Raw genomic sequence first — 24,601 nt, 5'->3', positions numbered from 1 at the left:
GGAGAGGTATCAAAAGCAATAAAAGACCTCCCCAAGAACAAAGCTCCAGGCCCGGATGGCTTCACGGCGGCCTTCTACAAAACATACGCTGACCAATTAACACCATATCTAACCACCATGTTCAACACCTTCTAAACCACGAACAACATCAACGCCTCCATGAATGAAGCGAAGATACTAGTTTTCCACAAAAAAGGGAAAGATCCAGAAAGCTCAAGCTCATACCGCCCAATAGCCCTAATCAACGTGGATGCCAAGCTCTACACGAAGGTACTCGTGAATAGGCTGGCACCCCTGCTCCCTAAGCTGATCCATCAAGAACAATCAGGATTCATTCCCAATAGGAAAACCCACGACAACATCAGACGCATAGTACATCTAATAGAGAAGGCCGGAATGATGAAACTCCCATCAGCAATAATATCGCTAGACGCCGAGAAAGCGTTTGATCGGGTAGAATGGACCATGCTATTCGCGACACTACAGAAAATGGGCATGGGGAAAGAGTTCATACAAATGATCAGGGCGAACTACAACTCCCCTACGGCCAGGATCGCGGTAAACGGGGAACTGTCGGAACCCATCAGAATAGGAAGAGGCACAAAACAGGGATGCCCCCTGTCACGCCTACTATACGCAATCTTCCTAGAACCCCTACTGGCTAAAATCAGAGCGAAACCAGATATAAAAGGCATAGAGATGGGGGGACATGCGCACAAGACGGCTGCATACGCCGATGATATGCTGATGACAATAACGGAACCAAGTAAAACACTCCCGCGACTGATCCAGCAGATAGACGAGTATGGGACAATTTCGGGGATGAAAATAAATAAGCAGAAATCATCAGTAATGGCACTGGCGGGAGACATAGACGAAATCCACAAGAAAACGAAAGACCTACATCTGCAAACGGCGGAAGAGGGAGTGAAATACCTTGGAGTGACACTGACCCCAAAGATAAAATACTTGTACTCTGGGAACTTTACAAAACTCTTAGAAGACGTAAAAAGAGACCTGAACAGGTGGAACCCACTGACCATCTCCTGGTGGGGCAGAATAACGGTCATCAAGATGTCGATTCTACCCAGATTGCTCTATTACTTCCAAGCACTCCCCATTCGGATTCCCGCATCATTCTTCAAGACACTCAGTAAAACAATCACAAAATATATATGGCAGAATAAAACTCTGAGACTATCACAACAGGCACTCACAGCACATAAAATAGACGGAGGAATGGCGCTCCCCCACTTCAGAAAGTACTATGAGCGGCACAGCTGTGGGTTCTTAACGAATGGATCACGAACACATCAGAAAAATGGTGGGAGGCACAGGACAGAGCCGTCGCAAGATCAAACCTCCGCCACCTCCTGTGGAGGAAACCAGAGCACAGACACCAAAACATCAAAATAAGTGAAGTCATGGGTACTACCATGGAAATATGGGACAAAGCAACTAAGAGAGAAACCCTCACGATAGATCCAGCACCATTCATACCAATCTTCGACAACCCAGACTTCCCCCCGGGAATGGAAAAAGGGGCATTTCAGAAATGGCGAGACGCCGACTGCACAAAAGTGGGAGATATGTTCGAGAGCCTGCAAATCAGAACCTTCACAGAATGCCAAGAACGGCTGGGTCTCACGGAAAAGGATAGATTCCAGTACGAACAGATTCACCATTGGCTCACGACGCCAAGAATAACAAAGGCCATGACAAGGGATCCCACACCATTCGAGACCTACATGATGACCAACACGGGAGAAAAGAAATTTGTCTCAACCCTCTACAAATTTATGAACGCACAGAACGAAAACATAACTTGGCAGTACATGAAAAAATGGGAAACCACGATAGGAAAACAAATCGCGAGGGATCAATGGATATACCTCTGGCAAATAATTCCCAAATGGACACGGGCGATTCAGACAAGGGTAGCGTGGACCAAAGTGATGATTCAATGGCACTACACTCCGGAGAGACTACACAAAATGTTCCCGACAACAACGGGGAAATGCTGGAGGGGATGTGACACCATGGGAAGTTGGAGGCATATTTGGTGGGACTGGAGAGAGATAAACAAATTCTGAGTGGAAGTGAAAACACAGATGCAAGAGATATTCAAGGGAGCTGCCAACCTGGGAGAAGAAATTTGGATGTGCGGCATGTGGGCCCCCCGAGACAGGTCGCTCACAAAGACGCAAAAGCGAAACTTCATGCGGTTCCGCATTTCAGCATGGATAGCCATAGCACAAAAATGGAAACAAAAATCTCCTCCAACATCGCAAGAATGGCTACACAGGATATGGACCTATCTGGCAATGGAAAGAATGACATATAATCTCCAAGGAGACAGACAGAGCTTCGCTACAGACTGGGGAGATGCCATAGACTTCCTGCAGAGTGACTATATGCTGCAATGGTGCCCACACAACATTCGCATTATGTGCATGTTCACAGGCTGGGATCGAAACACCCTGGGAACGCAGTGGAACAGCAGAGACGATGGAACCGGTGGGGAGGGAGGGGGGTGGGCTGAGGGGGCATTAGGGATATGTGGAGTCCCGATGCTCATGTTTAAATAAATGCCAATAAAAATATATTTAAAAAAAAAAACGATGCCGGTAAAGGATTACCGGCATCGCTTTCTGCTACGGTCTATTCTGACCAACCAGACCGTTATTTACGACATCGTAAAGTATGATGCCGTAAATAGCGGTCCAGGCGCGCGCGCGCGACACAACATGCCGGCATTACCGGCATGCCGTAAACCGGAGCTGATCACAAGCCCTGCGGACATGCAAACAACGGCCTACTGAAGGCCGAAAAGTAGCTTACCGGCATGGAGTAAATACCGGCATCTCTGAGAAGGTGTTAAGAACCCTGAGCAGTGTTACCAAGAGCCACAGGTACACACAATCAGCACAGGTGGAGGCAATGGAGTCTGGCACAGCACAAAAGGAGCACACCCACACACCAGGGCCCCTCCCACACCAAGATGATACCAATAGTAGTGGCATTACTGGAGCTGGAGGCCCTGCTTGCAAGGCAGCAAGAACAACAACAACAACCACAGCCCCCACCACAGAGGAGACACAGGAGGAGAAGGAGGGTGAGACAGGCCCCGCATGCCCCACCAGTGCAGCCCCCGTTACCACGCCGGCAGCCCCCAATCCCTCGCATCAGTGTCACCCCCTTCAACCTAACACCAGTGCAGATGCACACCCTGTACCGGCTTGACCGTGCCACCATCACCACCATAGTGGACCTGATCCATGACGACATAGTGAGCCTCATAGAAACACGCACCACCATCCCCCCTCTACTGAAGGTAGTGTCTGTGCTCCACTTCCTTGCCACAGGCACCTACCAGCACACAGTGGGGCACATGCATGGCATATCACAACTCTTATTTTCCCGGATACTGAACCAAGTGCTGGATGTCCTACACAAGCACACAAGGGACTACATATCCCTACCACGGACTCCCCAGGAGATATTCGATACAAAAGTTGCCTTCCATGCACTGGCAGGCATGCCAAATTGTATAGGTGCCCTCGACTGCACCCACGTGGAGTTGGTGGTCCCGCATGCCATGGAGGTGGCATTTCGCAACCGCAAGCAATACCACTCCATCAACGTGCAGATGGTATGCAATGCCAGCAAGATCATCACACATTGCTGTGCCCGATATTCAGGATCAACTCATGACTCTTTGGTCCTGCGGAACTCCACGCTACCACGCTATATGGAGCGACCTGCAGGACAACATGCCTGGCTGCCTGGTGAGTTGCCTGACTGGGCCATGGCAGTGCATTGGGGTTGTGAGGTGGTTGGCTGCATACCCCACCTGGGTGGGAAGGGGGGGGGAGATGCATACTGAAGCCAGTGCACGATGTGCAACTCACCGAACACTGTGTCCCAAAGCAAGTGAAACGGCACATGACTACCAAATCCCACAGTGAGGAAGTAAGGCCGACACCTAACACTACATGACTAACGGGTAACCTGGCCGCATTCAACAACACATGCACCAGTCATCGGTGGCCCTCACACATCGTAAGGGCTTCCAGCACTATGCACTGCATATGCACTATGTCGCTGCCTCCAGCATATCACCACACAGGACAGTCATCCCTGGGAGTGCATTGATGTGAGCCCAACAGGGATACCACAGCGTGTCACTGGTACTGCACACCCATAGGAGTGCTGTAAGTCACCATAGTACGGATCAGTGCAGAATGACGAATATGCTACTGACTACAGCCAACACTCCCTACTACCAAATCTCACAGAACACAGCACTTCAATGATTTTACCCCAAGACTGCTGCATGCATATACGATGCATGTTCTACAAGATATGAGTGCACACCATAAACCATCTTGAAGATGCTACCCCCTCCATCATTCCATTGCACAGGACACATAGCGGGGCCAGGAATGGGATCAATGCATCCAGGGGCATGTGCGTATGGGCAGAAATCACCTGCTGCCATGTAAGACTAGTTCAGTTGTCCACCATGAATGTACAAACACTTAACTTCATTCCCCTCTCATGCAGGTGATGGTGGCTATCCCTGTCTGAAACCCACAGAACAGGCACGAGGAGGACTACAATTGTTCCCATACCCGTACACGTGTGGTGATTAAGCAGGCCTTTGGCCTGTTCAAGGCACGATTTCGTTGCCTCAGCCTGTCGGGTGGGGCACCCATCTACAGCCATGAGAAGGTGTCCAAGATCCCCATGGCATGTGTAATGCTGCACAATATGTGCATCCGTTGGAATGTGCCCCTGTCCCCTGACATGGGACTGCTACCACCAGATGATGATGAAGGGTAGGAGGAGGAAGAAGGGGCAGGACAGCATCATGGTGCCGATGCACAGGAGGGACGTGCCGTGCGGCAAGCATTGATTTGACAATATTACTGACACACAAGTCAGCAGAGGGTGTCATGACATGAGGACATAGGGCACTGGGTGTGGGGATACATGTACACTATGCACTGTCAAGATATCAAAAGACACATGCGCAATGATGAATGTCCACACTGGTTTACCTTTGCAACACAAACAGTGTATTGAAATTGAAAATGCCTAAGTGAATAACAAACTCTCCACCATCCCCACCCTCCCTCCCCCTCCCCCCAACTCCCCCACACACCCTCACCCCCACCCAACTCCCCAACACACCCTCACCCCCCCCCAACTCCCCAACACTAGTCCCATGGTGTCCACGCAGGCCACATGTGGCTGGTAGGCAAGTTACTCCGTGCTCCTGGGGCCAGGGGGAGGCATGTCCCGGCGGCACTGGGAACGGAGTGACCGACGCAGTGGGCTTGTCCGTGTCGAGTTACTGGTCGACAGGGTGTCCTCATGCTCGGCCTGTTGTGAAGGACATGCAGCCTCCAGGGCATCGGTAATGCGGCCGAGGACCTCACATAGACGGTTGGTGCTGTCCGTCACCACCTGCCGCATTGCCCTTAATTCCTCCCGCCACTCCTCCCGGCCCTGCCGATTGTCCTGCATCAGCTCGGTGATGAGGGCGGTGAGCTGCGCTGCACGCTGCACGTCAGCCGCTGGTGTGTTGTCCCTGCAGGGGATTGTGCTGCCATGACCTGCCAGGGCTTCGCCTGGGGGACTGGGCACAGGACTGCCTTGTTCCTGTGATGGTCCACGGACACATTGACCAGGTGTGTCTGTCTCGCCCGAGTCGCTGTATGAGACCTGTGGGTAGGAGCTGGTCTCTGGGGTGTGGACGACTGAAAATGTGTCCTCCTCTGCCGCTCCACAGGTGGAAAAGGGACTGTCTACAGATTCCAGGGGGGCCGTGGCTGACACCTCCCCAGCCACGCTTGACTCCTCAGACCTTGGCGTTGCCGATGTTCCTGGCGCCAATGCAGGGAGGGGTGGGGGTCGTGCACCCTCCATGGGCCTTGCAGGAGCCGGTGTTGCGCTTCCAGGTGTGCTCTTCCTGGCTGGGATGCGGCGGACCCTGCCTTTGCCCTTGGAGGTGGTGGGACAGCTGGTCTTGTGGTCCTCGCTGTCATGCTCACTGCCTGTGGGGGTAGAAGAGAGGGACGGCATGAGTGATGATTTGAGAGCCAACTTTCATACATGGCTACAATCACATATTCCGTCATTTGGGGGTTATGGGCATTTGGGTATGCAACGGCACTACATTCAATTTATGGGTGGGATAGGCATGCAGATGTCGGTGTCACTCATGTTGGCCGGGTACTGTGCTGTCTGACTAGCACACTGTCCACAACAACTACCCAGTGTGCCTCATGGGATAGGCCACTTCGTGCAGTATGTGTAATGTGCGTTAAGCCCTTGCACTTGGAACTTGCTTGGGTCGCAGTTGCTTCGGCATGAATTTAAGGGTGGGGGACACCATGCCTTCACTCCTTGGCCAGGGTTTTCAAGTGTATGTCATGGCATTGGCATTGGCAGTGTTGACTTTGGACATTCACCTCCGTCAGCGGACGACATTGCTCCACACTCCATGTTGCCGACCCCTTCAATTGATTCTTGGCCGATCAAGCCGGCACACGTCTCCTCCCATGGCATCAGTTTAATGGGGGAACTTGGGCCCCCTCCAGTCTCCTGGGCCTGGCTGCGGTTTGCCGAGAGGATGCTCCGCACCCTCAGCCGCAGGTCGTCCCACCGCTTGCGGCAGTCCTTGGTGGAGTGGGGGGTGTTGCCGACTGCGCTCACCCTCTGGCCCACTAGTGCCCAGATGTTTTTCTTCCTGAGCACCGGCCCTCTCCGCATGTCTCCGCTGAAGACGATGTCGGCATGCTCCTTGAGGGTGTCCACCATCATCTGCAGTTCGTCGGGGCTGAAGCGCTCCTTGCGGAGCCGGGCTGCTCCCTTCTTGGGTGCTTTTGGCATTCCTGGCGCTTCTGTTAGGCTTTTCCAAGATTCACAATGGTCCCAGGGGTCCTGCCTGGTGAGTATGGCAATGGATTGTGTTTTTAAAGATGGCCGCCGCGCTCCTTCGCGTTCCTGTGCGATTACGCTATTTCTGGTTCCGCTATTTAGCGGTGGCCGTAATTTACGGTAGCCGTAATTTACGGCCACCGCTATTAACGGTCACCGCTATTGCCGCTTTACTCTATGGCGGTAGTGTTATGTACGATGTGCTTCATGCCGGTAAGGGCTTTTCTGGGCCCTTTTGTGGCATAGCGCTAGTTACATTACCGGCATGCCGCAAAGCTCGTGCCCGCGAAGTCGTAATAGGCCGCTTTTAGCGGTCTATTACCAGCTCGGACACAGTATTTGCTCCATGCCAGTAATGACCGGTACTTACCTCCAAACTCGGAATGAGGCCCACTGCGTGTTGTCCACTGCTTGACATAGTTTTAACAGATTTAACCATTTTTTATTTCTAGGTTATTCACCAACACCGTTGTTGTATCTCATTTCTTGGCATCCTCACATAATCCATATGTGCTTTAATAGTAGTGGAAGGAATACATTGTAACTTACACATTTGTTCTCAGAAATATAGCATTAGGAAAGTTACCAAATGGTAAAAAAAGATTTGCATCCTTAGTAAAAAACAATTATGTTTAAATTCAAGCTTTAATTGTAACCAAACAATTATAACTGAAAGCAATGTAAGACAGAAAAATAGAGCTAATGTAATGTGTGCATAAAATGTGTTCACTTTACTCACAAAGACTCTGTCCACGAATAGTCCAGCCATGACTCTTTATGAAGGGCAGAAATGCTGTTTCCAGCGAAATCGCTAGGAGAAAAAAAAAGTTTAATCAAAATGTAGCAGCAGATTAGTCGACCGTCAAAATATAAGTTTAAATAAAGGCAATGTGTGGCATATGATAATGACACATTTATATAGCACTTTCACCAAGTGAGTTACATAGAACATATTTACATAAAAGATTACCCAACCAAAGTTGGCACTCATTTATCGACCTCGGATGGATAAACGGTTGAGTTGGCGTTGGCGGGATTTGAACCTACAAATTTAAATGCTCGCCTCACTCAAGGATAGCCTCTTCATTTTCTGAAGCTGGCTGTGTTCCCTGCATTTTTGTATCCCTCCCACCTACCCCTTAAGCAAGTCTCTGATTGTAGTTCATGAAACAGAAGCCATGTAAAAAGGGTTTACCAGTTGTTGTCAATTTCTCGTGGTCAATTTATGAAATGTAATAACAATGATGCAGCAACTTGTTTCTAATTGCAAAAGGCTTGTTATGATGGCAAAAATTCATAGGACACCATTGTAAATTTTAGGGGAGGGAAGGAGACTAAAGTGTGGAATCTTCTTATATTCATCTCCCAAGGTGTGGTTGTGGGGTGGTTAGGGCTCATGGTTGGCCTACTGGTCATGAAGCCCAGGCTCATACCCCTTGGTTGCCCACTGGGTGTTAGGTGAAGGCATAGCTCTCAGCTCACACGCTTTTGGCGGGTGTCACCCGCCTTGTAAAGGGCTGACTCACCCGCCAAGCCTCCTGCACGCCCATTCATTCCAATGGGCGTCTCACCCGCCAAAAACAAAATCGGGTGATTTCACCCGCCCTTGCAACACAAATGGTTGAGAGCTATGTGAAGGTGTCCATGGATGGTTAAGGTCGCGCCCCCTGTGAACAGTTATTTGTTTGCAAGATGGTATGTGTGCTCATGCGGTACTTGCCATACTCAGTGCCGGGTGGGGTCACAGTCATCGCCCCAATGAAAGTATCATGCTTTGTCTGAAGGAAGGAGTCCTATTATCCTATACATCCTGCATATATTTCTATATATTCCAGCCAAGTCCTTTTTAGTTTGCGCTATTAGGTGATGCTGAAAGTGCTACCTTTAAACCAAAACAATTGTCGTTAAAATAAGAGCTTTAACATAAGAGCTTCAAATATGGGCTTTGAAAGGGGGCCTGTAATGCTTTTTCATGGCTATGACAATTGAGGAGGGATACACAGTGTATTTGGTGTTGTTTGGTTATTGAATCCCTCCCATTCCCCACCCATAGCCAAGCTAATCCCTATGGCTAATCCCAGCGATTCCTGCCCATCTCGGAACTCTTTGAGCTCTGAGCTCTTCCATCGAGGCAGCCATGTTGGAAGGCTGTCTCTAAGGAAGCTCTCTGGAAAGAAGCCAAACTAGCGGCCATCTTTGAATGGGAATGATACCATGCATTTTTCCAAATAAAATGATACATCGAATCGTGTGAGTATAATATTTTTTAAAATAGCTAAAGTCATTTGCATTTTTTGAGCTTGTTTAGGACTTGAGACCTGTCCACATTTCAATGGGAATTTGATCAAATAATGTTTTGTCTGTTGCACAATTCTTCCTAGCGCTTGAACTGGAAGCATAGCCTGCATGCTTCGGTCTAACATGCTTTGTATCATCTGACAGACCACCACGCTCTTCAAGAGAATGACGCAAAGCACAGGACCACGCGCATCCGTTGTCATGCGTTGAATATGTTTTGATTGGCTGCTCTCTCACCCTCTCTGTAAGAGCATGGAAAAAGCCACAAAATATAAGGCCCATACCTCCGTGTTCATTCCAATGGTTGCTGGCAGCAAGTGTTTCCATGTCCCTTGCTACAGCAGCAGCGTTCCGTGCATGTTCTAAACAATATTCAGTGAAGAATACCATCCCAATCCAAACAGCTGTAAAGAAAAAAGAGCACAGTTTCTGCATCTCATTAAATTGACTAGCCAACCGTCTGATTATAGTCCATTTTCAATCTATTTTCAAGACTGTGCGTGCTAGATGTCATGTTGGTATTCGGAGACCTGTTAGCCTCATTATGTTGGAGGGACTAGTTGGGGCGCGTGGTGGAGGGAGGAAGTGACGAGGACCCTTGGGTAAGTCAGTTGTGCATAATAAAGAAAGGTGGCAAGCCGCTTGGTGTCCCGCTCCTCTGTACGAAGGCCCGACCAATAGCACCGGCGGCAGGCCAGTTCCATAATTACATCAATATATTAAGGAGACAGAGCTCAATAACAGGTTACACACCGCAATTAGGTTCCTAATAAAACCATATATCAACTTTAATTAAATGCACAAAAGAGGTTATAATTCACACATCTAGTAAAAAACATCATAATTCCTATACACAATCTCTGTTAAAATCAACATTTAAAAATCAAGGATTTCGTCAATTCCAAACAAATGGTAAGGTAACAAAAAGAAAATGAGTACATTCAGCAAATAAATGACAGTGTAATTCAGTTTCTGATTATTATTCGATAACATAAGTTGTTGTGATCCTGTATACATCCAGGAAATTGTCTCGACATGTTTCTGTTCTTTCGGAGATTTACTCAGAGAACTTTCATCAGGAGAATTTGTCAAAATCACGAAAATCCAAATTAAAATAGTAAACTGTTTTGTAAGTAGGACAGTATAGTGTACACGTGTAACCTGTAGATTAAAAGAAAAGGGGATAGATAAGAAGCTAACAGATAGCTATGGTACATCTGTCAACTTCCCCAAATGGGGAACAAGGGAGCAAGACAATGGGTTTATGTTACCTTTCGTAGTGCACGTGGGGGCTCACAACATAAGTGAATCAAGTTGTAGTCAGCTATAAAGTAGCTGTCGACCTGTAATGAATACACGAAAAACCTTGGTCAGTGTTTTTCAAAAGAGCTAAAAAACGGGAGTTCGAGAGATTCGATAGTTACAGTTAGCAATAATAAGTAGGTTGGCTCCTTAAATAGAGATGAGCTCACCTGAAACGACTGCTAAGTCGGTATGTTGTACGTAGCTGAAAGGGGGGCAACCCTTTGGATGGTTCTTACTTGAAAGGGCACTGCTGTCACTCTCATGAGTAGTTAGAGCTTGCTAAAGAGGCCACTGGTGTCTCTACAAACAAGGAGCAAAGAAAGGCTTGTGAGCTTGGCGCCATAATTGCAAGGTTAAGTAACATAGAGGGCATCTAGCATAACGGGGGGTCCCGTCACCACTAATGGTGACAAGCGGTGGGTCATGCAGCAGTGTGCAATGGGGTGAGTGTCCCTAGGTAGCTATTCACCCAATGAGTAGAAGAACGAAAACACGTTTCTACTAGAACAAGTTTACAGGAGTCATCAGTAATTAATGTATTGAAGTAAAAACCTTCCCATCGTGAGAATAGGCAGCGTGTATCGCTATGGGAGCTAGCTTTTGCCCATCGCCTTATATCAATGCACCAATCAGAGAGGATGTCACCCCTAAAAAAGTGCAACCCCAAGTGTGTATATGGAGGGGCCAGCACAAAAGTGTATACCCCAGTGAAACTGAAGGTAGTAGCTTACCACCAGTCTGGGTGGAAGTATAGCTTGTGTGCTAATACTGCTGTGGTGCCTCACAATGTGGAAACACATCCATATTCGACCTAGGCTCGCGTACGTATCTGTTCGAATATAAACAAGAAAAACTCCCTGATTCGCGGCTCAAAATACGTGGTTCAATTGCCAATGCACTCGTGCTGGAGACCCCAGAAATAAAGTCGCACATACCTCGTAAATGTCCGGTCAGTATGCGGATAAAGTGGCACCCTCAACTCGAATGCAGATGCTCACTGGCGGCGTCTCTACCGGCGGCGCGATATTCACGAGCTTGTGTATATCGGTTACTATGGAAAAGCTAACGCGTGTCTGTCTACGTAAGGGACGTAATACACCGTAGTGGAGTTAGCGGTCGGCCATAATGGAGCCTATAAAAGAAGCACCACAATTGGCAATAGAGTAAGTGGAAGTAGACTTAAACCACTAACACAGAACACTACAAATTTAACCACCCTTTGGGGGTTACCGCCCATTAGTGGTCACTATCCTTGTGGTTCCTGCGGAGTATGTAAACTCACCTGCAAAAGTAAGGAGATCGATGTAGGACTGTCTAAACCATGTATACAGAAAACCTTAACTAATTGTAACACCAACCATGTGGTATATCTGATAAAATGCAGGTGCGGCTTGATGTATGTGGGCAAAACTATACGCAAACTCAAGGTAAGGATTATGGAACACCGAAGCTGCCTCAAAAATAAAACAGAGAATGCCCCGTAGGTAAAGCATTTTATCCAGGCAGAACATGAATATGAAGACTTCACATGGACCGTACTCCTGACACTTAAAGGTGGCAACCCACAGACACTAGAAAACAGACTCTTGAGGAAAGAACAAGAAATGATTTTTAGATTACAGAGCGACACTAAAGGTTTGAATGACTCTGTAGAATGGCATAAAATCCACCATTAAAAACGCACTAGCCCTCTAACAGTTTATAATCTAAACGTATACCTAGAAGTACATTCCTTTGCACAGTGCTAGGTTTAAATGGCTGGTTATTAAGTAAATGTGTGCAAGTACATTTTGGAGGCGAGGTACACAAGCGATATTGAGATTAAGTTGATGGTGACTATATTTTGCATTAACAATTATGAGTCTCTCTAACTAATGCTCTTCACCACAGAGGAGAGTACACGTTTTTATACCACCTGACATACACCTGTTGGCAGACATTATGCGCTTAGAACAATATGAGATGATGAATACAGTGATTGAGACTTACTGTAGATGAACGAAGAGTAGCTACAATGTTACAGTCAACAGAAAGGTTAGATATGAGTTTTATCTCTATATCAAGGACAATTGAATATCATGTGTGTACGCGAAAGACAATCTTGTATCTAGCCATCTTATGTAAGCAATGTAGTTAGCAACTGCTTATTCTTGTTATTCATGCATTTTTAGCCATGCACTTTGTGTAAACTAAAAATACCCCCCCCTCCCGTCCCCCAATTTTTTGAGGCTGCATTATGACTTTATTGCCTATCTTGAAGGTTTAGACAAGTGTTTAACTACACCTGCGTGCTGGGTACATAACCGTTATGTATCTTTTTTAAGAACACACTGACAGCCATGCATATTTTTACACCTCGAGCCCCTCTTCTGTAGCATACATTGTGACTATATATCCAGTCACGAGGGGCGAGCCACGTTTCTGTTTAGGGGGCGGAGTCTCTATACATCGAGTACATTTAGCCGGTGTTTTTGGATGGATTAAAAGATGACCCTATGGTCACCGTGCACCACAGGATTATACAGTGTAGATGCGCCCCTTTTCTTATGACCCGGACGGTATGACTGCACGATCACCTATAGGATCAGATTAAACCATGCTACATGCCGCGGTGCATGTTTATCCTTAAGCGGTTCCATTATGGCCGACCGCTAACTCCACTACGGCGTATTACGTCCCTTACGTAGAAGGACGCGCGTTACCTTTCCATGGTAACCGATATACACAAGCTCGTGAGTATCGCGCCGCCGGTAGAGACGCTGCCAGTGAGCATCTGCATTCGAGTTGAGGGTGCCACTTTATCCGCATACTGACCGGACATTTACGAGGTATGTGCGACTTTATTTCTGGGGTCTCCAGCACGAGTGCATTAGCAATTGAACCACGTATTTTGAGCCGCAAATCAGGGAGTTTTTCTTGTTTATATTCGAACAGATACGTACGCGAGTCTAGGTCGAATATGGATGTGTTTCCACATTGTGAGGCACCACAGCAGTATTAGCACACGAGCTATACTTCCACCCAGACTGGTGGTAAGCTACTACCTTCAGTTTCACTGGGGTATACACTTTTGTGCTGGCCACTCCATATACACACTTGGGGTTGCACTTTGTTAGGGGTGACATCCTCTCTGATTCGTGCATTGATATAAGGCGATGGGCAAAAGCTAGCTCCCATAGCGATACACGCTGCCTTTTTTCACGATGGGAAGGTTTTTACTTCAATACATTAATTACTGATGACTCCTGTAAACTTGTTCTAGTAGATACGTGTTTTCGTTCTTCTACTCATTGGGTGAATAGCTACCTAGGGACACTCACCCCATTGCACACTGCTGCATGACCCACCGCTTGGTACCTTTAGTGGTGATGGGACCCCCGTTATGCTAGATGCCCTCTATGTTACTTAACCTTGCAATTATGTCGCCAAACTCACAAGCCTTTCTTTGCTCCTTGTTTGTAGAGACAGGAGTGGCCTCTTTAGCAAGCTCTAACTACTCATGAGAGTGACAGCATTGCCCTTTCAAGTAGGAACCATCTAAAGAGTTGCCTGCCTTTCAGCTACGTATGACATACCGATTTAGCAGTCGTTTCAGGTGAGCTCATCTCTATTGAAGGAACCAACCTACTTATTATTGCTAACTGTAACTATCGAATCTCTCGAACTCCCGTTTTTTAGCTCTTTTGAAAAACACTGACCAAGGTTTTTCGTGTATTTATTACAGGTCGACAGCTACTTTATAGCTGACTACAACTTGATTCACTTATGTTGTGAGCCCCCACGTGCACTACGAAAGGTAAAATAAACCCATCGTCTTGCTCCCTTGTTCCCCCTTTGGGGAAGTTGACAGATGTACCATAGCTATCTATTAGCTTCTTATTTGTCCCCTTTTTTTAATCTACAGATTACACGTGTACACTATACTGTCCTACTTACAAAACAGTTTACTATTTTAATTTGGATTTTCGTGATTTTGACAAATTCTCCTGATGAAAGTTCTCTGAGTAAATCTCCGAAAGAACAGAAACATGTCGAGAAAATTTCCTGGATGTATACAGGATCACAACAACTTATGTTATCGAATAATAATCAGAAACTGAATTACACTGTCATTTATTTACTGAATGTACTCATTATCTTTTTGTTACCTTACCATTTGTTTGGAATTGACAAAATCCTTGATTTTTAAATGTTGATCTTAACAGAGATTATGTATAGGAATTATGATGTTTTTTACTAGATATGTTAATTATAACCTCTGTTGTGCATTTAATTAAAGTTGATATATGGTTTTATTAGGAACCTAATTGCGGTGTGTAACCTGTTATTGAGCTCTGTCTCCTTAATATATTGATGTGTTTTCCCTTCCCGGGTATAGACAGAGTAGTCATTTGGTTCCACGCTTTAAGTGGACCAATCACTACTGGGATTTCTCTCTAATTAATAGAGTTCCATAATTACACCAGAGGGGTATCTCTACAATTATGCCATGTTACTTTTATTTGTGCTTTGCTGAACCAGAGCATCTCTGTGCACAGGGATTTCTGGAAATAAAGCAGGACCCATGTACACTTTTATTTCTGTTCACCTTGAAATTGGCTGTGTACTCCTATCGCTGTTGTTATAAAAAGACTGGCTTTTGGTAGATGCTAGAAAATTCGAGCATGGGCAAAAGAAGAGAGGTCCAAACCCTCAAGCACGACTGGGAAAAAGGGCACTGTATCGCGAGTCACCAAGTGCAAATGAATTTCTCACACTCTATGGTTGCTCCCTCCTCTGTGCCAGCTGTGTGAGTAAATGCACCAAGTCCTGCTATCTTCTCTGTCCTCTGGTGCCGTTAGTGTCGTTTCAATACAAAAGTGCAAGGTTGCAAAAGAAAAACAGGACTGTACAAGCTTTTCCCACCTGACATTGGACAAGCTGAGATCTCGTCTCGGCCCAACACCTAATGACGGTGCCCGCCAGAAGACGTATTTCCACTCAGGCCAGGTGGGTAGTGTTTTGGTGCGCAGAGTGGGCTTGGGACAATAATGGTAGGTTCTACCAGCAGGCGGAGCAGGATTGTTTGTGAGGTGATTTCACCTCAGGGCTGTCGCGGGCCCCCCTGCTTGCGGATTACCATTGGAGAATCCCTGCGATGTATAAGTGTCAGAAGGGGACTGCTAGGGGGAGAGCAAGGAGGAGGCGAAGGGTGACAGGAGCTCGATTCTGTCTCAGAGGGGCGGTCCCTCCCGTCGGGCCATCTGCCTGGCAGAAGCCAGTCTCTCTCCCCCACTCGGGGTCGAGGGAGTGTGCCGGGGGCCGCTGTCTAAGGGCTCTCTGGCAGGGGTGTCAACCGGCCAGCCACCGCTACTGTGAGAGAGAGAGAGCGGGCAGTGTGCGCGCTAAGAGGTTGAGTAAGGTAGGAAAGGGAAATCCTAAGAAATCCTAAGAACGGGCCCCGCTTGCCGGCATACACGTGGGCTGAGGGGTGCCCTGACAGAGGACAAATTCCTCCTCTCCCATCCCATCGGGAACGCAGAGAGGCCTGTGAGATGGGCTGTGTTACGAGAAAAAAGGAGGGGGTTTGTCCCATCCGGACCCGGCAAGGACCCCTCTCAGTGCTTCTTTGGCCCGTCCTAGGCCCTAGTTGGTATAGTGGGGATTGACCCGGGGTTTGGTGATCCGACAGCCCTGAGAGGAACAGTGATTCAACATGCCCCGTGGTTGCTACACTTCATCCGCTCTGGGTGGGGTGGGGGGTTAGAACTGGATAATTCCCCCTGGGATGGTCCCAAGGGTGTGCCTTTCCATGACGCAGCGCTAAGGAGGGGTTACGGCCAGGTATCTTGACTGGGTACCTTGGCGTAAGACATATTTGAATATTTATTTACCAAAGGTGAATGCGCACTTTCCCTATGTGTTCTATTTGAATTATTTTAATTTTTATTTACCAAAAGTGAATGCGCACTTCCTCAAGTGAACTACATGACATATGTGAATATTTAGTAACATAGGTGAATGCACACTTCCTCACAAGTCCCACATGATCTATTTGAATATTTAATTACCAGAGGTGAATGTGCACTTACTCAAGTGACCTGCAAAATATATGTGAATATTTAGTACCACAGGTGAATGCACACTTCCTCATGTGACCTACATGATATATGTGAATATTTAGTACCACAGGTGAATGCACACTTCCTCATGTGACCTACATGATATATGTGAATATTTAGTACCACAGGTGAATGCGCACTGCCTCATGTGACCTACATGATATATGTGAATACTTAGTACCCTCGGTGAATGCGCAGTTTCTCATAAGACCTACATGATATCTCTGAATATTTATTTACCAAAGGTGAATGCGCACTTCCTCAAGCGACCTACATGATATATGTGAATATTTCGTACCACAGAACTATTTATTTACCAAAGGTGAATGCGCACTTCCACATGTGACCTACATGATGCATGTGAATATTTAGTACCAAATGTGAATGTGCACTTTCTAATGTGATCTACAGGATATATTTGAATATTTATTTACCAAAAGTGAATGTGCACTTTCTCAAGTAAGTTCTGTGTTAAATAAGTGTACATTTAGGTAACCAAAGTGTATGCACCAATTCCCAGGGGCCCACACATAAATGTATGAAAAGTTATATTCAGCTAATGGTAATAAAATGGGTCCCAAAGGCCGAACGGACGCACGGAGGAAAACCCTGAGATGGAAAAGGTGTAATTACATGATACCAAATGTGATGAAATGAAAACTGTGAACATTGCTACTTTCCTGTATTATCTGAAGGAGCCTCAATTAGGAGCTCAGTTATGTAAGATGGCTTATGTGTGACAAAGATTTTGTTGGTCTGATATATATTTATAAAGTAAAGCGGTGTCCGTTTGTTACACGAAGCCAGACTGTGTCTGTTTATTCAACCGGGGCACTGGGGTAGCTGTCTCCTATAAGGAGGGAACTCCCTTTGGTCCTTACTAGGGTCAATCCACCATCCCCTGGGTACTCCTGGTATGCACATGTGTACAGTGAGGTGTCAGACTCCCTTGCTCAGGTCTCCTACAGGTTGCAGCCCACTCATACATATACAGAAATCAAATAAACAAGGGATAGGCACCTTACTGTTATTTTCCAGGCACTGTAATTAAATGCTCAGGTACTCCCTCCATTTGCACCTGCTAGCATCAATGGCCAGTTAATACCACTAGGTCAGAGCCTGGTAAGTGCCTTTTCCATGCCTATACAAAACCCCAAACTAATGGCATTGCCAATGCTTGTTATCTCATACATTGAGTGTTTTCTGTGGGGCCAGTGATGGTCTCTTGCATCACTTATTCGAGTTGAAATACAGTGACCCTCATTCCGAGGTTGATGCAAAGGGAAAAACGATGCCGGTAAAGGAATACCGGCATCGATTACCGCAACGGCATATTCTGACCAACCAGACCGCTATTAACGGCATCGTAAAGTACGGTGTAGTTAATAGCAGTCTGGTCGCGCGCACGCGACCCACCATGCCGGCATTAGCGGCATGCCGTAAATCGGAGTAGATCACAAGTGAGGCGGACATGCAAATAACGGCCTCAAGAAGCTGAAAAAAGTGCTTGCCGGCACAGCGTAAATACCGGCATCGCGGACATGCCGTAAAAAGCCCTGAGCAGTGTCCCAAACTGGCACAGGTGCACACAATCAGCACTGGTGGAGGCAATGGAGTCAGGCCCAGTACAAAAGGAGCACACCCACACACCACACCTCCTCGCACACCAAGATGATTCCAATAGTAGTAGCATTACTGGAGCTGCAGGACTTGCTTGCATTGCCACAACACCAACAACAACAACAGCTGCCACCACAGAGGAGACGCAGGAGTAGAAGGAGGGTGAGACAGGCCCAGCATGCCCGACCAGTGCAGCCATCATTACCACTCCGGCAGCCCACAATCCCTCTCATCAGAGCCAGTCCATTAAACGTAAGTGTAGGGCAGCTGAGAGGAAATGGAGGACTTCCTGTTCATCCTCTGACAAACTGGCCTGTCGCCTGCTACAAAGGCAATACCGACTCTCTGTCCTCACCAAGAAGAGAGTCCACATTCAAGCTTGTGTCTCTGCGGCATCTAACAACTCGCCCGAACTCTTTAAAATCTGCAAGGAGCTGGCCAACCCTGCTGCAGTCTCTACCCCTCCTGTTGCCTCCCAGGCTCTTTGCAATGCCCTTGCCTCTCACTTCATTTCAAAAACCCAGGACATCCTGTCCACCCTCTCCACCCACACCCCTCCTCTTCCCTCTCCATCTGTGCTTGCTGACCCTCCTTTAGCCACCCTCCCACCATCCTTCTCGTCCTTTCCTCTTTTCACCCCTGACGAGGTTGCTAGACAAGACCGATCTATGAAAGCCTCTTCAAAACAGGTTCATCCCTGTTCCTCTAAAACCATCAAGGACCACATTGACATCCTCGCTCCGGCTCTTGCTGATTTTTGCAACCACTCCTTTGACTCTGTATCCTTCCCCTCCACTCTGAAGCACTCCTTTGTGCATCCTCTTCTCAAGAAACCCATAGCTGATCCTTCTTGTCCAGCTAACTATCGCCCAATATCCATTACTCCGTTTCTTGGCAAACTCCTGGAAAAGTTGGCCATCTCTCAGCTTAACCTTCATTCCAATTCTGTTGGCTGTCTCCATGACCACCAGTCTGGCTTCAGAGCTGCCAGAAGCACGGAAACTGCTCTCCTGAACATCTGTGAAGATCTGCTCTCCAACCTTGACTCTAACATTCCCTCTGTCTTCATCCTCCTCGATCTCTCTTCTGCCTTCGACACGGTCAACCATACCATCCTGCTCAACCGTCTCCGTGAAAACCTGGGTATCACTGATCAGGCTCTGGCCTGGCTGACCTCTTTCCCCTCAGATCGACCCTCCCAGGTCCAACTTGGGTCCTTCCTTTCATCTATCTTCCTCTCTACCTGTCGTGTTCCCCAGCGTTCTAACCTCTCGCCCTGGCTTTCAACCAATACCTGGCAACTCTCGCCCACTGCATTGCCATTTTCTGCTCAAATTTCCAGTGCTACGCTGACAACACTCAACTCATTTTCAGGCTGCCCTCTGCCACCTCCTCTCCCTCTCTCATCTCTGATTTCCTAACTGCCATTCAAGATTGGTGTGCCACCAATGATCTTTGTCTGAATGCCAGCAAGACGGAGATCCTCCTCATCGGCACACCTTCACCATCCTTTCCACTCATTCTCTGGCCGGCCTCCCTTGGCCCTCCTCCTACCCCCACCTGCGAGGCTAAGAACCTCGGGGTCAACCTTGACTCCACCCTTTCCTTCTCCGCCCACATCTCCGAGGTCTCTAAAAAGTCACATGTCCGACTGCACCTCCTCAGAGGTACTCTGCCTTTCCTCTCCTTCCCCCAGAAGCTCATGGTATCTCAAGCTCTGGTTCTCTCTAGCTTGGACTATTGTAACAGCCTCTTTCTAAATCTACCTGCCTCTACTCTCCGCCCTCTGCAACTAATCCAGAACAGGACTGCAAGACTTGTCCTTGGCCTCAAGCCCTGGGATCGTATCTCTCCAGCTCTGAAATCTCTCAGCTGGCTCCCAGTGGATGCAAGGATTAAATTCAAAACCTTCTGCATTGTCCACAAGGCTTTCTGGGGCCTGGGTCCAAAATACCTTCAGCTATCCCTCCGCAAATACCTCCCCTCTCGAGCTCTTCGCTCCTCTACCTCCAACTCACTCAGGGTCAGTCGTTTTTCTAAGAAACGAGCTGGGGGTAGATCTCTGTCTTCGGCTGGGGCCCCCCTCTGGAACAGCCTCCCTGCCACTCTAAAACTTGAGGAGAACGATCTCCGGTTCCGGAAGCACCTCAAGACCTTCCTCTTTTCTTCTGCCTTCGCTCCCCCTCTCCCCTGCTGATCTGTTCTCTCTTGGCACCGTGCACCTGGCCACCCTCTGTCCTTTGGGCCCAGGTACCTGCTCATCCTGCCACCCTCCCGCACTGCCTCCGGGCCTCCCCTTGCACTGGGGTCTGTATCTGTACCCATACAGCCCCCCCCTTTTTCTTCCTGCCCTTATCAGACCTACCCTGTCTGCTGCCTTAAACCTAGCACTTGCAAATTGCTGGCTGCATTACCACTGTTTGTTGCCTTTATTATTTATTTATTGTTATTTATCTGTTTCTCCTCTGCTTCGCACTTTCCACCTCTCCCCCCTTCCATGCACTTTTCCCCTCCCCCCTCTCCCATGCACTTGCGCATTCTCAATGTCACTGGGCCTAGTAAGATCGCTGTTTTTGTTCTTCCCTGTTCCCCTCCCTTGCCTTGTCGCACTCTGAAACACTTGTGTACGAGCGCGATAGAAATAAAATATCAATCAATCAATATCAATCAATCTAACCCCTGAGCAGATCCACACCCTGTACTGGCTTGACCGGGACACCATCACCACCATAGTGGACCTGATACACGACGACATAGTGAGCCTCATAGAAATACGCACCGCCATCCACCCTCTACTGAAGGTAGTGTCTGTGCTCCACTTCCTTGCCACAGGCACCTACCAGCACACAGTGGGGCACATGCATGGCATATCACAACCCTTATTTTCCCGGATTCTGAACCAAGTGCTGGATGCCCTCCTCAAGCACACAAGGGAATACATATCCCTACCACGGACTCCCCAGGAGATATTCGATACAAAAGTTGCCTTCCATGCTCTGGCAGGCATGCCAAATTGTGTAGGTGCCCTCGACTGCACCCACGTGGAGTTGGTGGTCCCGCATGTCATTGAGGTGGTGTATCGCAACCGCAAGCAATACCACTCCATCAATGTGCAGATGGTATGCAACGCCAGCAAGATCGTCACACATTGCTGTGCCGGATATCCCGGATCAACTCATGAATCTATGGTCCTGCGGAACTCCACGCTACCACGCTTCATGGAGCAACATGCTGGACGACGTGCCTGGCTGCTTGGTGAGTTGCCTGACTGGGGCATGGCAGTGCATCGGGGTTGTGAGGTGGGTGGATGCATACTCCACCTGGGTGGGAATGGGGGGGGTGCATACTCTACCTGGGAGGTAATGGGAGGGAAGCATACTCCACCTGGGTGGGAATGGGGGGGGTGCATTCTCCACCTGGGTGGGAATGTTGATGTGACTGCACGATGTGCATATCACCGAACACTGTGCCCCAATGCATCACAAACGGTACATGACACCCAAATCACATAGTGATGAAGTAAGGTCGACACCTATCACTACATGACTAACAGGTAACCAGGCCACATCCCACAACACATGCACCACTCATCAGCGGCCCTCACCCACCGTAAGGGCATCCTGTACCATGCAGTGCATATGCACTATGTTGCTGTCTCCAGCATACCACCACACAGGACAATCATCCCTGGGAGTGCATTGAACTGAACCAACTAGGGATTCCACAGTGTGTCACCGGGTCGGCACACCCATAGGAGTGCTGCATGTCACCATGGGAATGATCAGCGCAGAATGCCCAATATTGTACCAAACACTGCCAACGCTCCCTACAAGTAAATCTGAAAGAACACAACACATCACTAATTTGACTCCAACACTGCTGTATGCATATACGATGCACGTGCAACAAGATGTCAGTGCACACCATGCATCATCTTGAATATGCAACCCACACCATTAGTCAATGGCACAGGACACATAGAGGGACCTGAAATGGGGTCAATGCATCCAGGGACATGTGCATGTGGGCACCGATTACCTGCAGGCATGTGAGCCTAGTACAGTTGTCCATCATGAATTTGCAAACATTTACCTTCATTCCCCTCTCATGCAGGTGATGGTGGCTATCCCTTGAAGCCGTGGCTCCTCACCCCTGTCCGAAACCCACAGAACAGGCACGAGGAGGACTACAATCGTTCCCATACCCGTACACATGTGATCATCGAGCAGACCTTGGGCCTTTTGAAGGCACGATTTTGCTGCCTCTGCCGGTCGGGTGGGGCACTCCTCTACAGGCATGAGAAGGTGGCCAAGATCACCATGGCATGTGTAATGGTGCACAATATGTGCATCCGCCAGAACGGGCCCCTGCCCCCTGACATGATGATGATGAAGGGGATGAGGAAGATGTGTCAGGACATCATCATGGTGGCGATGCACAGGAGGGACGTGCCGTGCGCCAGTCAGTGATCGCATAATACTTCTGAGATACATGTTAACAGAGGGTGACATAATGGTTCTAAATTTGGCACTGGGTGTGGGGGTACATGTACACTATGCACTGTGATTGATTAAATGACACATGCGCAATGATGAATGTCCACTCTGGTCTTCTTTTTCACACAACCGGTGTATTGAAAGTAACAATAATAACATGAGTGACAAAACCCTCCACCACTCTCTCCCCCCTCCACCTCCCCCCACAACTCCCCCACACACCCTCACCCCCCACAACTCCCCCACACAAGTGCCATATAGTCGACGAAGGCTACATGAGGCTGCCTGAACTTTCACTCTGCACTCCCTGAGCCAGGGGGTGACATGTCCCGTCGGCACATTGCACGGACCGACCGGCGGAGCGGGCTGGTTTGTGTCGAACTGCTGGTGGATGGTGTGGCCTCCTGCTGAGGTAGTAGTGCGGGATGACCTGCCTCCAAAACATCAGCCAATGCGCCCTAGCACCTGCCGGAGGCCCGAGACCTCCTCACAGAGGCGGGTGGTGTTATCCGTGAAGGACCGGGCCAGTGCTGACAACTCTGTGCGCCAGTCCTCCCTGGCCTGACGGTTGTCCTGCACAAATTCCCTGATGAGTGCAGTGAGCAGGTCAGCCCGCTGTGCTCCTGCGGCTGCCCTGTGGCCATGCTGGGAATCTAGCTGGCATGCCCAGCCTGCTCATCCTCCCCGAGACTGAATACCGGACTGATATGTCCCTGGGTTTGGTCTTGCCCAGACTGCTCTGGGGTGTTGGTGTCAGCGGTATCGCTCATAGATACCTGGGGGATGCAAATTGTGTTGGGGTGTGGACAACATCCACTGTATAATCCTCGATGGTGCCCCAGATGTCATCTTGGATGTCTTCAACTGTGAGGGGTGCCGTGGCTGCCACCTCCGCAGCCACACTGGACTCCTCCGAACGGGGTGTCGGACAGGTGTCTGCAGGCAGAACAGTGGGGGGTGGTGGTGGTGTGCCCTCCACGGGCCTTGGTGTTGCAGGTGCTATGTGTCCCTGCTGTAGCTTGCTTGCTAGTACATGGCCCCCACTGGCTTGTCCCCTGGATGTAGACGGACGGTTGCTGTCCTCCTGTGACCTCTTACTGGGTCTGGCCTGTGCAGGGGTGGTGTCCTGCTCTTCACTGTCATGCTCACTGCCTGTGGGGGTGAAAGAGAGGGATGGCATGAGTGATGTTTGGATAGGCATCATACATACATTGGGACGATTGCACATCCACACAATTGTGGGTAATAGGCATTTGTGTTGGGAAGGGCACGTCATTTCATACATGGGTGGTAAATGCAACCATATGTCAGTGTCACTCATGTTGGCCAGGTACTGTGCTGTCTGACATGCTCACAATTTAGGTCATGCATGCTGTGTGCCTCATGGAATTTCCTACTTTGTGTGGTATGTGTCATGTACGTTATGGCCTTGCACCAGGCATCGGCATGTGTCTCACTTGCTTCGGCATACTTTGCAGGGAGTGTGTGTGTGGCTGACCATGGCGTCACTCTTTGGACAGACATTGGCATTGACTTTCATCAGATTTGGCTTAGACGTTTTTACTTTGGACACACACCTCCATCAGCAGATGTTGTGGCGCCACACTCCATCTCTCCTACGCCTTCTATTGATTCCGGGCCAATCATGCTTGCACATGTTTCCTCCCACGGGGTGAGCTTAATGGGAGAACTTGGTCCTCCTCCGGTTTCCAAGGCCTGGGTATGGTTTACCAAGAGAATGTTGCGCACCCTCAGGCGCAGATCATCCCACTGCTTACGGCAATCCTTCACCGTGCGGGGTGTGTTGCCCACTGCACTGACCTTCTGGCCAAC

The 24,601-nt window shown here is 48.5% G+C and overlaps 1 protein-coding gene across 1 annotated transcript in view; it reads right to left on the bottom strand.

The window, feature by feature from the left end:
- LOC138521314 (leucine-rich repeat-containing protein 37A-like) overlaps positions 1-24,601 on the bottom strand; it is a 1,201,733-nt gene that overhangs the window by 1,112,143 nt on the left and 64,989 nt on the right. Inside the window, exon 2 of the mRNA XM_069634057.1 lies at positions 7,688-7,759. Within this exon, the coding sequence (XP_069490158.1) occupies positions 7,688-7,759 (72 nt within the window). The remainder of the gene's footprint in view (positions 1-7,687; positions 7,760-24,601) is intronic.

The sequence above is a fragment of the Ambystoma mexicanum genome, chromosome 13 (genome assembly GCF_040938575.1).
Source record: "Ambystoma mexicanum isolate Mex_15411 chromosome 13, UKY_AmexF1_1, whole genome shotgun sequence".
NCBI classification, from domain to species: Eukaryota; Metazoa; Chordata; class Amphibia; order Caudata; family Ambystomatidae; genus Ambystoma; species Ambystoma mexicanum.
Note: the sequence above shows the minus strand (reverse complement) of the source record. Positions and strands in the feature narration are given on the sequence as shown.